The sequence below is a fragment of the Apium graveolens genome, chromosome 9 (assembly GCF_009905375.1).
Source record: "Apium graveolens cultivar Ventura chromosome 9, ASM990537v1, whole genome shotgun sequence".
Taxonomy (NCBI): Eukaryota; Viridiplantae; Streptophyta; class Magnoliopsida; order Apiales; family Apiaceae; genus Apium; species Apium graveolens.
Genome location: NC_133655.1, coordinates 74,229,921 through 74,243,689, shown reverse-complemented (window position 1 = coordinate 74,243,689; position 13,769 = coordinate 74,229,921). Strand labels below are relative to the sequence as shown.

Below are 13,769 nucleotides of genomic sequence, written 5' to 3'. Positions count from 1 at the left end.
GAACTCCTGAGGGGAGCTACTCACATCCTCTCCAATTCAGTTGGAGGTTCCTCTAGAAGGAACAACTCCCTTTAAAATCATAGTTGACATTGCTTTGATAATTAAAGCTAGGAGTCCAATTGCCAATGATCCATCAAATGAGGAGGCAAGCATTCAAGCACATTTAAGTGCCAGTTTTTTGCAAGAAGAACAAGGGTTTGAGGCCATGGTACATAACAGTAACCTGGTCAACTCCCCTCCAATTCGAATGGAGGATCACTCTAAGGGTGGTCAATATACTATCACAACCACATTATACACTATGAGTCCAACTGTGACTTCTTACAGGTGCTCCATCCACATCCACTATACCACCACCAAACACTGATCTACCCTCCACTTCTACTCAACCACCACCTATCCTTCTAGCCATATGGCTCCAGGACACTCAAACTCAATCCATATATGTGAATGATATGCTTGTGGATCAGCTTGAAGGACTTTCCAATATAGCTCAACAATTGCTCACTTCAAACATGCCAAATCAAGATTATCAAGTTATTATGCTATCTTACAAGGAGGATGTTGAAGAACAACAGGCAAAGATAGTAGATGAAGCTCTACAGGATGGAAATGTTGATGCTTGGTTGTCCAAATCTTTCAGCATGGACATGGAGGAAGCTTTGGGAAGGTTTAGGGAGGAGTATGTGACCATCTTAGGTAGCAATGCCAATGTGCCAGGAAGTTTATAATACCATCATAGAGGTCTACAAAGCTCAACTAAAAGTCGTTCACTATATTGGTAAAGCACTAGAGAAGACTCTAGATAGCCATCAAGGAAGTCTAATGGAGATGGTGTGGTCAAGAATTGATGAGCTCTTCTCAGGCCATATAGAGATCAAAAACAAATTCAACAAATTTTCTGAGAAACTGGCCACCTTCAATCTCAGAGGAATAGAAAATAGCATCAAACAGACGAGGGAGTCTTTTCTAGCACTACACACAGTTCTGCAGAGTCAAATCTCTCTGAATAATGATACTAAAGTCAAGCTAGATCAACTTTATAAGGCTAGATATGAACCATATGCCTTGATGATAGAGGAGATTAAGAGGGTTCTGCAGGAAAGCTTTAGCGGTGGAGTCTCTATCAGTACACCTTCTACTTCTTCATCCCAACCAATCCAAACTCTCCAAACTCAAGTGACTAAACTTCAAGTTTCAAACTCCAGTCTTGCTACTCAAGTCAACCAACTCATAGCACAAGTACAAAGTTAGCATAATGATATTAAATTCCTATAGAATCCCAAAATTATTTTTAAATACAGACAAGTGTGTCTTTGGGAGCTATCATGGGTGCACTAAAAGTCCCTCTACAAGAAACCCACACACTGTCAGGAAACAAATCCCACAAAACCCTAGCCAACCTGTTAACAAGACTAAGGGGAGATGAAAGCCAAGCTCAAATCTTTACATCAAGCAGGAGTTGGTATGGAAGAGAGACTCAAGATGAAAACTGGAGGTCCCTTCTTTGACAATGAATTTGGTGAGTTTTTAGAAATCTTGAGAGTCTTAGTGAACCACAACCATCATAAATACAAGAGGGCTATTGATAGGAATATAAACTTTTTTAGAGTGCTTTTGGTCATCAGGGATATGCTGAGGGAGAAGAGAATTGTTGTCAAAATTAAGGACACTTGAGTTGATAGGTGCATTCAGGTCTCACTAGCATTTCTTAAATCTAGGAGAGCCTCAGAACTAGATATCTTCATCAATAAAGTAAGGGTGATGATTCCAAAAGACACTCAATTGTTAAGGGAACTCAAAAAAGGCCAAGAATGAGCTTTTCCTGAGGTTTATCTCAAATCTAGCAAGGGAGTGGCTTACATATGCCCAAATACCAAGAAATGCAGATATTTTCTAATTCCTAAGCATTGTGTCATGAAAATCAAGAAGATGGTGATGGTGATTGAGACAACATTGAAGGTGAAAAAGATCAAGCATGATAATGACTTGGAGATGATCAATATCTTGGGGAGATATATACAAAATGTTGAAACTATGCTACCAATGACTGCTATCAATGACAAATATGATGACAAGGATGATGATGAGAAAAATAAAGATGAACACAAATATTTTGGCTTAAATCCAAGTCAATCTAGCAAAAGCAGTGGGAGTCATAGGAAGCAAAGGGTAGCAAGGATGAGAAGAAAGGAAGGGATAGGGATGGATAAAAAAGAAGAGCAACAAGGATGAGAAGGATAGCAAGAAAACACCAATAAACCAAGCATCTGCAACTCAACAAACCTCAATCCAAAACCCTAGCCAATTAAAAACTTAAACCATCCAAACCACCAAGCCTAAACACCTCTACAAACTCACGACCAACTCTCTACTAAAAATAAATGTCCTAGCCAATTACACCTTCTTGAAGAAAACAGCCAAACCTCCAACATTCAAACCACCAGTCAAAACACACTTCAAGTCCATTGGAAAAAACTCAAAAAGAGAAAGGTTGAAATTGGGGCATCATGAAATTGTTTTAATCAAGATGACTTTTTTTTAATCTCAGAAGAAAATTCAAAAGAAGATTACAATGAGCAACAAGTTGAATTTATAAGCAAAGTTTCTGTGGATAATTTGGGAGAGGTAAAAAATCTACTTCAAAGATGCTCATTCAACCTGCTCAACAAAGAAGTAATTAAAAATTACTCAATAGTGGAACTTGAAAGAGTGATTAGTATGATGAACAAGAATGACTCACACACTAAGCTGAGAAAGGTAGAACTGGATACAAGGTAAGAGATAGAGAAGAAAGAGAGCAATGGAGAAGGCTGAAAGAGAAGATAGTGCTATAAGAAAGGCTAATGAGATGGAGATGTTTGGGAAGAGATCAAATGAGCTGAAAGCTAGAGGATTGAGCAGAGTTTCTAAACATGGTGTGTTTCTCAATATCAAGACTCGCGGATTCTCAAGGTTCAGAGTTAAGTATCTTGACAATTACTCCTTAAATGAATGGCTAAAACTTGTGAAAGCACTTAGAGGGACTGAGATCATTGAAGAACTAAAATTTCTTGTAAGGCTTAAGGACTTAATTAAGACTCGATCATGTTTTGAAGATTTTAGTTAATTTTCTGAACTTGAATCTCATTGTAACTGTTAAGTAACATCTATGTATAAAATTCTGTACCTTTGTATTTCTGTTTTTTTTTCAAATTTTAGCTTGGGATTAGTCTTGTTATCAGGCATGAATTTGTGACAAGTAATCTTCTCACAAATTGGCGGAGATTATTGTGCAATACATTCCTTTAACATATAAAGACTAAGTCACATTGACAATCCTAAGATTTAGTTGGCTTGTAATCTTATGTAATCTGTAATAATATTTCTTGAGTCTGTAAAAATATTTAAATAGACTAGACTAGGGTATTTTTCAGTAAATAGCCAACAAGCTAGGAATAAATCTCTGAAAGAAAATCATCCCTGATCATGCCTCAGAATAAAGATAAACTACTTGGTGAAGAATAAAGCTATTGATTGAAAAATTATCTAAGTCAAATGTCAAGAAATCACAGATCAAGTAATATCGAGAAATATATCAAGTAGTCAATTTGGTATGTAGAGAAGTCACTTCACCTATAGAGAAGTCAATCTGGCATATAGAGAAGTGGAGATGTCAATAAATAAATTTGATATATAGAGAAGTGGAGATATCGACAAGTCAAAAACTCATGTAGAGAAGTGGAGATATCGACAAGTCAAAGCCCATGTAGAGAAGTGGAGATATCGACAAGTCAAAAACTCATGTAGAGAAATGGAGATATCGACAAGTCAAAGCACATATAGAGAAGTGTAGATATTGACAAGTTAGAATATATGTAGATAAGTGGAGATATCGACAAGTCATTTATACGTGTAAAGCAGTGGAGATATCGACAAGGCATTCTACATCTCGATATGGACATCTCTATACAATATGAAGATCTCGATAACAGCTTCAAGAATTACAGTGAGCATCAAACCTGAAGATTCAAGATTATCAGTCAACAAATTATTTTATCATCAAAATGGAAAGTCTACAAATGCAGTTTGAGGAGTGCAATATCAAGTGCTAAGATGAACTGGACAAAGGATGCTCACATACCTAGAAGATTGCATGCAAATTTGCCGCACTTAAAATAGAAATAGACAAAAGGACTTTAGAAAATGTGTTAGTCTATTTTAGTGCAATCTCTATAAACTATGCATGTTGATATATAAAACATGTCACGGGTCCTTAGTTCAGGTCTAACAAAACATATCTAGAATTTCTTGTATTCTCTCAAGAAGTAGATATGTTCTAAAATATTTAAGGACACATATTTGTAGTACAACTAATTTGATTTTTAATATAAAGATCAAGTAAGTTTTGATAATTATTTTACTGTATTTTCTACAGTCAATTAACTATCACTGCAAATTTTTACAGTTATTAAGTTCCAACCCCTTAATATAAAACTTGATTTTCTTGAAAGAAATTTACAAATTCCAGCCTGCAAGTGTTGGCTCAGTTGGTTAAAGAGGGGATAACTATCCTCTTGGACACAGTTTTGAATCTCACGGAGGAGAATTTATGATTATGCCTCATAAGCAGAGTCTGTCGCTTAAATGCGGTTTACCTTGATTCACGTGGTTTGCAGGCTATTGCGTGAGCCCGTGGGGTTTACCCAGTGCGCACCCGAAGGGTAGCGGCTATGGGTTCCCTACGATAAAAAAAATTAAAAATTCCAAAAGAAAAATCAAGAAACACACATTCACCCCCCCCCCTCTATGTGCATTTCATACCTAACATTATCTGTAGCTATATATCTTCTTAGCCATTGATAGCTATTAGCTATATAACTCATTAGCTATTGGAGGTCTTTTGCTATAGATTTCCTTAGCCATTGATAGTCACAGGTTTAGCAGTTGATAGGCTGATATAGATAGCAGTTGATGTTTTCCTTTCATTTAGCAGTTGATGACTCACTTCACTTAATTTGAATTACACGAAATTAATTATTTACACTTAGCCATCCTATTCTAGATTATCCATTGAGTCAAAATGACTTTTGAATGAATAACTGCATTAATATCTGTTTACAGGATTCCAATAGAAAATGTTACAACAACATCATCAGTTGATGGGCTACTCCTTCAATGACTATCCCTTGGGATGGTTAGCCATGGGATGGTTAGCCATTGAAGGTTATAAGTTATTTTAACATAATTATGTAATGTAATTGATTTTCATCATGATGTAAGTTTGATTCCTAACAACTGCTTATAAGTGGTGCCCAATATAAGAAGATGAAAATGAAAGATACTATAACATGACTTTTTTGAGAGAATTGAACCTATTAACCATTAAGTACATCAACCAATTGATATAAATGTCTATTTGTTTATATTTTAATAACATTAACTATTAAGTTAGCTATGAGAGTAAAACCCATATATATTGATTAATAACTTGATTACGAGATTTTTACACATTTAATGCATATAATTTCACTTAATGACAAATCATCATGATAAATAAAATTTATAAAATTATATATGATTCTTGGTTTGTGGTGTCAATTTTGAAAAAGCAAAATCAAATTTGTGAAAGCTCGTTGTCCTAAACAAAGATGAGTTAACTCTCATCTCCTTAAGGATAAGAAAACATATATTATTATTATTATTATTATTATTATTATTATTATTATTATTATTATTATTATTATCATCATCATTATCATCATTATCATCATCATCGTATATTATTTGAGATGTTTAGTTTGTAACGAAGACATAATGCATCTGTAAAATATGCATGAATACATGAGATTAGAATATCATTTAATTGATTGAAAAAGTTTACCATTGAAAACATTAGTGTGTCATTTTGAAAATTTACTATCATTTTAAATAGTAAAAATATATTTTTAGGTTGGATTTGAAACTAATATAATAAATCCAGAAATTTGTATGGAATCAAAGTCAAAACCCCAAAACTAGTTAAAAACACGATAAGCTCGGAACCCTGTAAAAAAACTTGATAAGCTCGAAAACTCGTGAACAGTTTGAATTCGGCTCTTTTATTTTACGAGTTGAGTTCGGACATAATTTTTAGACTCAATTATTTTTAGGGTCGATAAGAAAAAGTTTGAACTTGAATTTGATAATTCGAACTTCACTCGACTTGAATTACATTCTTATTTGACACAATACAATAATCTTGTTAGAGCATCTCCAAGGGGAGAAACACTTAGCTAAAAAATCCTAAATGACAATTATTATACATAATATCTATAAATTTAGACACTCCAACCATCTAAAATCCTTAGCTAAAATTATAGAGATAATCATTATAGATTGTTAATATTATGTGCAGGGGCGCAGATCGCCAAATCCTAATGTAGGTTATGGTGGGTTCAAACCGGATGGTATTTTGTAAAATGAAAGCTTTGTCAAGGGTCCACCTCTAATTGGTTACATCAGGACTTTCAGGCCCTCAAAACAGCATCCCTATGAATATAAAGTTAAATTATGGAAGTGTGGACAATTCCATCCTGCTGTTTAAGAACCAAAAAATTTATTCGAAAAGTGTTGAAAAATAATCTGTAAATCTTGAAGATTCTAGATTATAATGAAATGTCAAGAGTCTGGAAGTTTAGAAGTCTAAGTATTAAGTTCAGTTAATCTAGACTCAAGAGGATATTAATTAGATATCTAGAATAATCATATTTTAACTATAAATTCATGTACAGAACTATTTTCAAGATCAGAGAAATCATAAGTTACAAATAATAGTGCAGTAGCATTTGTCATCTTCCACCTTCAGTTTTCTATATCTAAAAACCATCAGTGGTATCAGAGCAGTAATTGTGGTTTCAAGATTTATGAGTGAGTCATGTAAAGCTCATTTTGCAGCAGCAAAGAGGATACTACGATATGTCAAAGGGACAAAAAGTTTCGGACTCCTCTACATGTCTGAGGAAGATAACAAGCTGGTAGGTTACACAGATAGCGATTGGGCAGGTTGTGTGGATGACCGGAAGAGTACCAGTGGTTACGTGTTCAGCCTTGGTACGAAAGCTATCTCCTGGTCATCAAGAAAGCAAAAGACAGTAGCTTTATCTTCTGCCGAAGCAGAATATGTGGCAGCTACAAGTGCAGACTAGGAGGAGTGTTGAAAAATAATCTATAAATCTTGAAGATTCTAGATTATAATGATATGTCAAGAGTCTGGAAGTTTAGAAGTCTAAGTATTAAGTTCAGTTAATCTAGACTCGGGAGAATATGAATTAGATATCTAGAATAATCTTATTTTAACAATAAATTCATGTACAGAACTATTTTCAAGATCAAAGAAATCATAAGTTACAAATAATAGTGCAGTAGCATTTGTCATCTTCTACCTTTCAGTTTTCTATATCTAAAAACCATAAAAAAGAATGCGTGGATGAAACAGGTGGGCTTAGTCTTTTGAGGAGAAGGGAAGAGGGTTTCCATTAAGGAAATGACTGATAAGTGCAAGAGCTCTTCTTGGCTCATAGCTTGGTACTGTATGCCCTGCACCTCTCACTGTTGCAAATGTCAAGTTCCCTTCATAAACTTCTGTGTACCCTCCAACCTACACATTTCGAGCCCAATCATAGTAATCAGTTAGTTAGACATGAAGGATGTTTTAGATGAATAGTAATCAATCCGACGTGCTAGTGTGTGTGCAGACGATACTTTTCTGGTAAGATAGAACGTATTGTGGTTACCTCCTGATTGATTAGCCAAGGATGCCAAGGTGTTTTTACTTTCAGCTTCATTGTTTTGAGAGAGTACAAATTAGAAGTAAAGGGCAATCTTCCATCAATATCACCGCTGTGTTTTTATATAGTAGACACCAAGAACAATAAATAACTCCATATCCGATATATTCTTAAGTTTCGGATTAATTTTTAACTACACTTTTATTTTGTTAAGTTACCTGAAAACCCATACTCGAGTGCCACTGGCCATTAACTCTTTTAGCTGGGGAATACTTGTTGATGAGTAGTCTACCCAATTTGTTAAACCGCTGCTCATGTGATAAATCAGCTTTAACTCAGTCAAGTACTAAACTATATATGCATATGCACATCAATAAAAAGAATGTGTATGCTGGTGCGCAGGATAAACAATATCGGTGCAGAAAGTATATATACATACCTGCATCCTTGCCACACATGATCAAGTTTTGTCACATTAGCATGCAGAGCCTTCTGAACATCAGGCCGATTTAAATAAGCGTCTACATAATAGTCGATGCATGGGTCAGTCGCATACTGCATACATACAGATTATGTTAGTCTTTATTACAGAATTCAAGTCTTTACTTCTTTAAGCACAAGAACAGAATTCATGTTATGATTTCTAAATACAGGAGTTAAAAGGAAGTTGGACATTATGTACCGAAACTCTCTTCGGTCTTGAAGTAAGATTGCGATTGGTGCAAACCGGAGCATAGATATTGTAGATATCCATATGCTGATTTAAGGTCGATGTAGCTGTTATTGTTGCGTTATAACACTTCAAATCTGAAGTAGCATTTGGAGAGAAGCAATATTTGTGAATTTCGCTCAAACTTTGATCAGAAATGAGAGCGTGACTTGCAAAATAGTCGTACATCCCCATAGAATCTGTATCATCGTTTAACACTGCATTCCCAATCTGCAATTTTTAATTTAATTTCACAATCATGGTTAGCTTCTTTCAAAAATAATCGTATTCTTCATATCAACAAACCTAAAAAAATCTCAAAAATCAGAGTCTTGATTAAAAAAAAGTCTCTCTACTTCTCCAGGAGTAGCTGAGTAGGGTAACATCTGCTTCCATGTCACCCTCCGATCCCTGGACCGAGAATGTTTGGTTTTTTGTTATTTATTATGTTTTTCATATTGATTCAGACATGTCCCAATCATCACAGAAAGAAAGGCACTATACCATGTAGCCCACATGAATCTGTTCATCAATGTCTAGAATTAATACATGAGCAGACTTGTAATTTAATTGCTGATCTTTCTAGTAGCCTCTGGAATGGTATTTAATTAAAATATACTAATACATGTTTCAACAAAAGAAAAAACCAAAATAATTAAATTATATATAAAACAATTTATATATTACCTCCATTGAGCCAAATAAGAAGAGGCAAAGACTCCTTATTGTGTGGAGCTTCAACAAAATAATAAAAAAACGCTCGACCTGCAGATTTGTTTACAGTAATGTAGCCACCATATTGATCGAACTCAACTGGTGGCTGTCCAGGCAACTTCTCAATCTTATCTTTCTCTTTCGAGCCCGAGCCATCATCAGTAAAAATGTTAACATCTTCAAGATGCAAACTTGGTTCAAATTGGCTAGTGAAGGATTTTCCTTTCTTGAGCTTGGTTTTGAATAAGTCATTAAGAGCATCGATTTGGTTTCTCGGACGACAATGAACTGCTGAAAGAAAAAGAGAGAAGAGGAGAAGTAATAAGATTGATAAGTTGTTTTTCACCATTGCCTTGAGTCTGTTTGATCAGTAGAGAATGAATGAGATTTTGAGGAATATTTTGTAGCTATATGTATATAGTGGCTTTATTATTGCATGGGCAGGACTTATAGCTCATTCAAAATAAAGGACTTCTAGCTCAAACCTACATATCTCTTTTACCATTTTTGAAAACACAAATTATTAGATTGTACATGAACAATAATGAGTGTTAAATATATGATCCTATTGGATCTTCCTTTAAGACCTTAAGCTCTTAAGCTTTTAGATGAGCTGGTTACTCAACATGGTATCAGAGCTTCCAAAGATGGGCGCCGGTGTTCCACTCTTCGACCCATAAATGGCCCTCGAGTGTTAAATATATGATCCTATTGGGGCCTTTCTCTAACAGGCTTTTTAGTTTATTCCGTAATATTTTAATTTTTTTTCTATAATAAATGAATTTATGATGATCTGGAAGTTAAGAACTGATATTTACTTGATTCGCTTTGATCCTGGATATCTCCAACTACAACTCGCCCCGTTATTAACTACCTAGCAAAAATGGATCTAAATTGGAAGAACCAAGTCCAATTTTATATTCTTTTTACATTATTTCATAATGATCTAAAAATTGAATCTCATCTGAGCTAATTAAAGTTATGTGTATTAAAAAGTTAATTGAAAATAAATTCGAATACTAGATCCTATGATGTTTTTTTTAACTGAATAGGACTCAAAATATTCATTATTGAATTAGAAAAACCGACTACTTTAATTATTATAATGTGTATCAGGTCATATATACCTTATAATTCATGTTTATTCATGTATAACTTATAATTCATATACACCAGCCTAATTTTTATTCACAAAAATAACTATTCATAAGCAAAACTCATACTTTTAAAATAATTTTATGTCTAAATATTAATAAAATTATATAATCAAAACTTTTTAAAGAATGCATTATTTTATATTAAACCTCATAATAAAAATAAGATTTTTTTAATGTTTAAAAAATGAATATATAATGATTCGAAAAAATCCTAACCAATTTTAATCTGATTTACATTGAATTTTTTAAAGTTTCCAACAAAAAAAGACGTCCGCCACAAGAATTGCTTTGTAAATGAGCCTTATTCTTGTAGTAACTACTAGAAATCTTCAATTTACCTCATTAAAATAAAATTCACTCAGTTTAGATGTAGTCAATTAACAAGAACTCATGGGTCAGAAATATACAAGGTAAGAATATTCAAGAACAATCCGGTTACTGCCTTACTGGTTGCCTGCATTAAACTGATTTTATTTGTATACTGTATACAAGTTGTATTTTGTATTATTACAGAGCTGCGCCATCTTGAATGATATCTTCCGGATGTTAAAAAGTGATGCAGCTTCGGGTCCATACTCGTCAGCAGGGGTAGATATATAGCTGCCCGCTCACTGATATGGTACTGAGAACCTTTATCTGAGGCCAGAAGGTTGAGCAATTGCATTTTCTGCATTAAGACTAAATCATCTCTATAACCTCATACTAATTATACATCATAATCTTAGAAAACATTATTTTATAATGTTATCACATACAATCAGATTTGAATCAGAATTTTTACCTCTTACAATAGCTTTCTGGTCACCGGAAGTCTCAACTCACCCTTGCCCTGTTATCCACAACGCTCTCCAAGCTTCTTGGATATTCTTTGGCTGGATGCAGGAGTCCTCACACGGTCTCTTCCATATCGCTATTCGTCAAGATATTATTTTTCTGAACCAATTCTGATTGTATACAATACATATAAAATAATCTGTTTCTATTATTATGATATATTCCTAGCAGAGTTTATAGAGATTGAAGAAGTTTTAGCCAGACATATTGAGAGAGAGAGAATTGAACTTCAGAAATTTTCAGATATCCTTTCCATTTCATGTATAGACTTATTTATAGTAGTCTTTCTATATGGTTACAGATTACCGGGATAACCGGTTTCTTTTACATAATTACTAATAATTCAGGAATCTTTTCTTTTCTTTGTCTGCCATTTCTTCTTTTGTCATCTCTTCATATTTTCTTCATCTTTATCTTTTGTGTCTGCCATGATATCTTGCAGGATTTGTCGTCTTTTTCCAGGGAATCTGCTTTTTCTTTTCTTCTTTCTTTATCTTTGTCTGCCATGATATTTTTGGAATCTCCTGGTAATATAACTTTTTGGTTTTCACCATTCAATTTGCAATATTCTGGTGTATTACACCATTTTTGTATTATGCAAAGGGATCAGAATTCATCCCTTTGTCATCATTTCTTAGACTGATAATAGGTCTTTTTCGAGGACCTGTTATCCTTTGATAATATTCAGTAGTATGTTTTGCATGATTATATTTCAGGTTTTCTATTTTATCAAGCATCATTTCTAATGCATTAGTACCTGAATTTTGTATAATATTATCATAATATAAAGTTATTATACTTTCGGTGAAACCTCCACCATGGCTTTCAGAAATGATTATAGCTTTCCGAGCTCGTAGTATATCTTGTATTTTGGACCTGAGGGTAGCTAGTCCAATAGCTCGTTTTTCACATAACCATTCCTGGAATTTGTTGATATCACAAGGATTTGGTAATTTCAAGCTTTTGGTTTCTCCCACAATATCTGTCATATTCCTTCCCAGTTTAAATAGTTGACATATTATTATGGGTTTTCCAACTAGATCGGTTGATGCATCAAAAACTTGTATTCCGTATGAGCCTGCTCCCATTTCCCGTATCATAGCTTCCACGGATTTGACAATTATACTTGGTAGCTTTGATATACAATACATGGTTTCATTTGTTAAGATCTTGTCAACAAAACCATGTATAAACAGGTTATATACTATGTCAGGTTTTGCATTTTCACAACAAATGTATCTGGGATATTTTGTAGATTTTGTCAGTCTGCAAATATCAGGGTTAGATTTATAATCATAATATTTCATCATTTGCTCGTATGTTTTTACTGTGTCAGGTGAGTATTTCAGCTTATCACTCATTGATAAATTTGACAGAGTAGTTGATATGCTGGTTGAAGGTGATGGCATGGTTACAAGCTTTGATGAAAATGTCATAGGTTTTATTGTAGGGATTGCAACTGAAGCTTGTAGAGTTGTTTTGTCTTTTACAGCTTCCATAATTTGTTTCAGAAAATGTTGGTTCTCCTGAACCAGGGTTTCTATCTCCTTTTGGAGTTTGGTGATTTTTTCATTATTGGTTGATATATGAGATGTAACATCAGTGATATATTTCTCAAAATTTTCCATCTTTTGTTATCCTGCTAAGAACAACAAACAATTAAATTTTCCCTTTACAAAAACAAAATGCATGACATTCAATGGTATTTAATTTTCTGATAATTGATATTAATAATTCATCAATATTCCTTCTGTTAGGAGCGAAATAATAACCAATGTGTTTTTCTATTTCTAGAAATCCTTTATATGCTTCTTCTAGTTTTTCTGTGTTATTTTCATCTAATCCTTCGAGAGCAAAATTTTTTATAAATTCTACAGCTTCTGAAGTAGTAGTCCATATTATTAAAGATCCTGATTCGATTTTCCATGGTTGAGCTTGTCTTCTTGTATATTCTATTTTCATTGTTTATTTTCTCTGCTAAGATAGTCAGCTAACACATTTTTTGTTCCTGATATATTTTTTATTACAAAATCATAACAACAGAAAAAAGATTGCCATTTTCTTCTTTTATTTAATTCTGGTAATAATTCTATTTTATTAGTAATAAAAGCTTTCACTTGAGTATTATCTGTTCTTACTACAAATTTAACAGGTAACAAATGATAATGAAACTTTTTAATCCCATATTTTACAGCTAATAGTTCTTTTTCATTTATGTGGTAGTTTGATTCATTAGGTTTCCAAGTTCCTCCTGCATATCCACATATATGTGTATTTTCTTTATCTATGTCATCCTTCTCATATGCTATTAGGACTGCTCCCCATCCTATATCACTAGCATCAGTATATAATTCTAAATGATCTGTTTCTATGGGTATTCTATGTTTTGGTAAATCTTTCACCTTTTCCTTAAGAATTTTTATACAGTTTTCATGTTCTTTTGTCCATCCAAAAGGTTTATTTTTTGTTAGTTCCTGTAATGGTTTTCTTAATTTAGGTAAGTCTTTAATATGATCTGAGGCATAATTTATTATTCCTAAAAATTGTTGTACCTCTTTTTTATTTTCTAATTTGTCCTTAAAATTTACAATCTTTGTTACTATATGG

General features: G+C 33.5%; 1 protein-coding gene across 1 annotated transcript; it reads right to left on the bottom strand.

Moving 5' to 3' along the window:
- Positions 1-7,140: 7,140 nt before the first annotated feature.
- LOC141686797 (serine carboxypeptidase-like 40) lies at positions 7,141-8,682 on the bottom strand. Its single transcript, XM_074491876.1, has 5 exons — positions 8,437-8,682; positions 8,188-8,303; positions 7,967-8,059; positions 7,755-7,860; positions 7,141-7,618 (listed from the first exon to the last, which is right to left on the bottom strand). The coding sequence occupies exons 1-5, from the start codon at positions 8,650-8,652 to the stop codon at positions 7,463-7,465; spliced, it is 687 nt and encodes a 228-aa protein (XP_074347977.1). The 5' UTR covers positions 8,653-8,682; the 3' UTR covers positions 7,141-7,462.
- Between the last annotated feature and the right edge of the window lie 5,087 nt (positions 8,683-13,769).

Excerpts from the sequence above, each read along its gene's own strand:
- LOC141686797 (XM_074491876.1), bottom strand. The coding sequence starts at position 8,652 with ATGGGGATGTACGACTATTTTGCAAGTCACGCTCTCATTTCTGATCAA. Across the intron at positions 8,060-8,187 it reads CATGTGTGGCAAGGATGCAG|CAGCGGTTTAACAAATTGGG; the intron begins GTATGTATATAT and ends TTATCACATGAG. Across the intron at positions 7,861-7,966 it reads ACTCGAGTATGGGTTTTCAG|CGGTGATATTGATGGAAGAT; the intron begins GTAACTTAACAA and ends ATAAAAACACAG.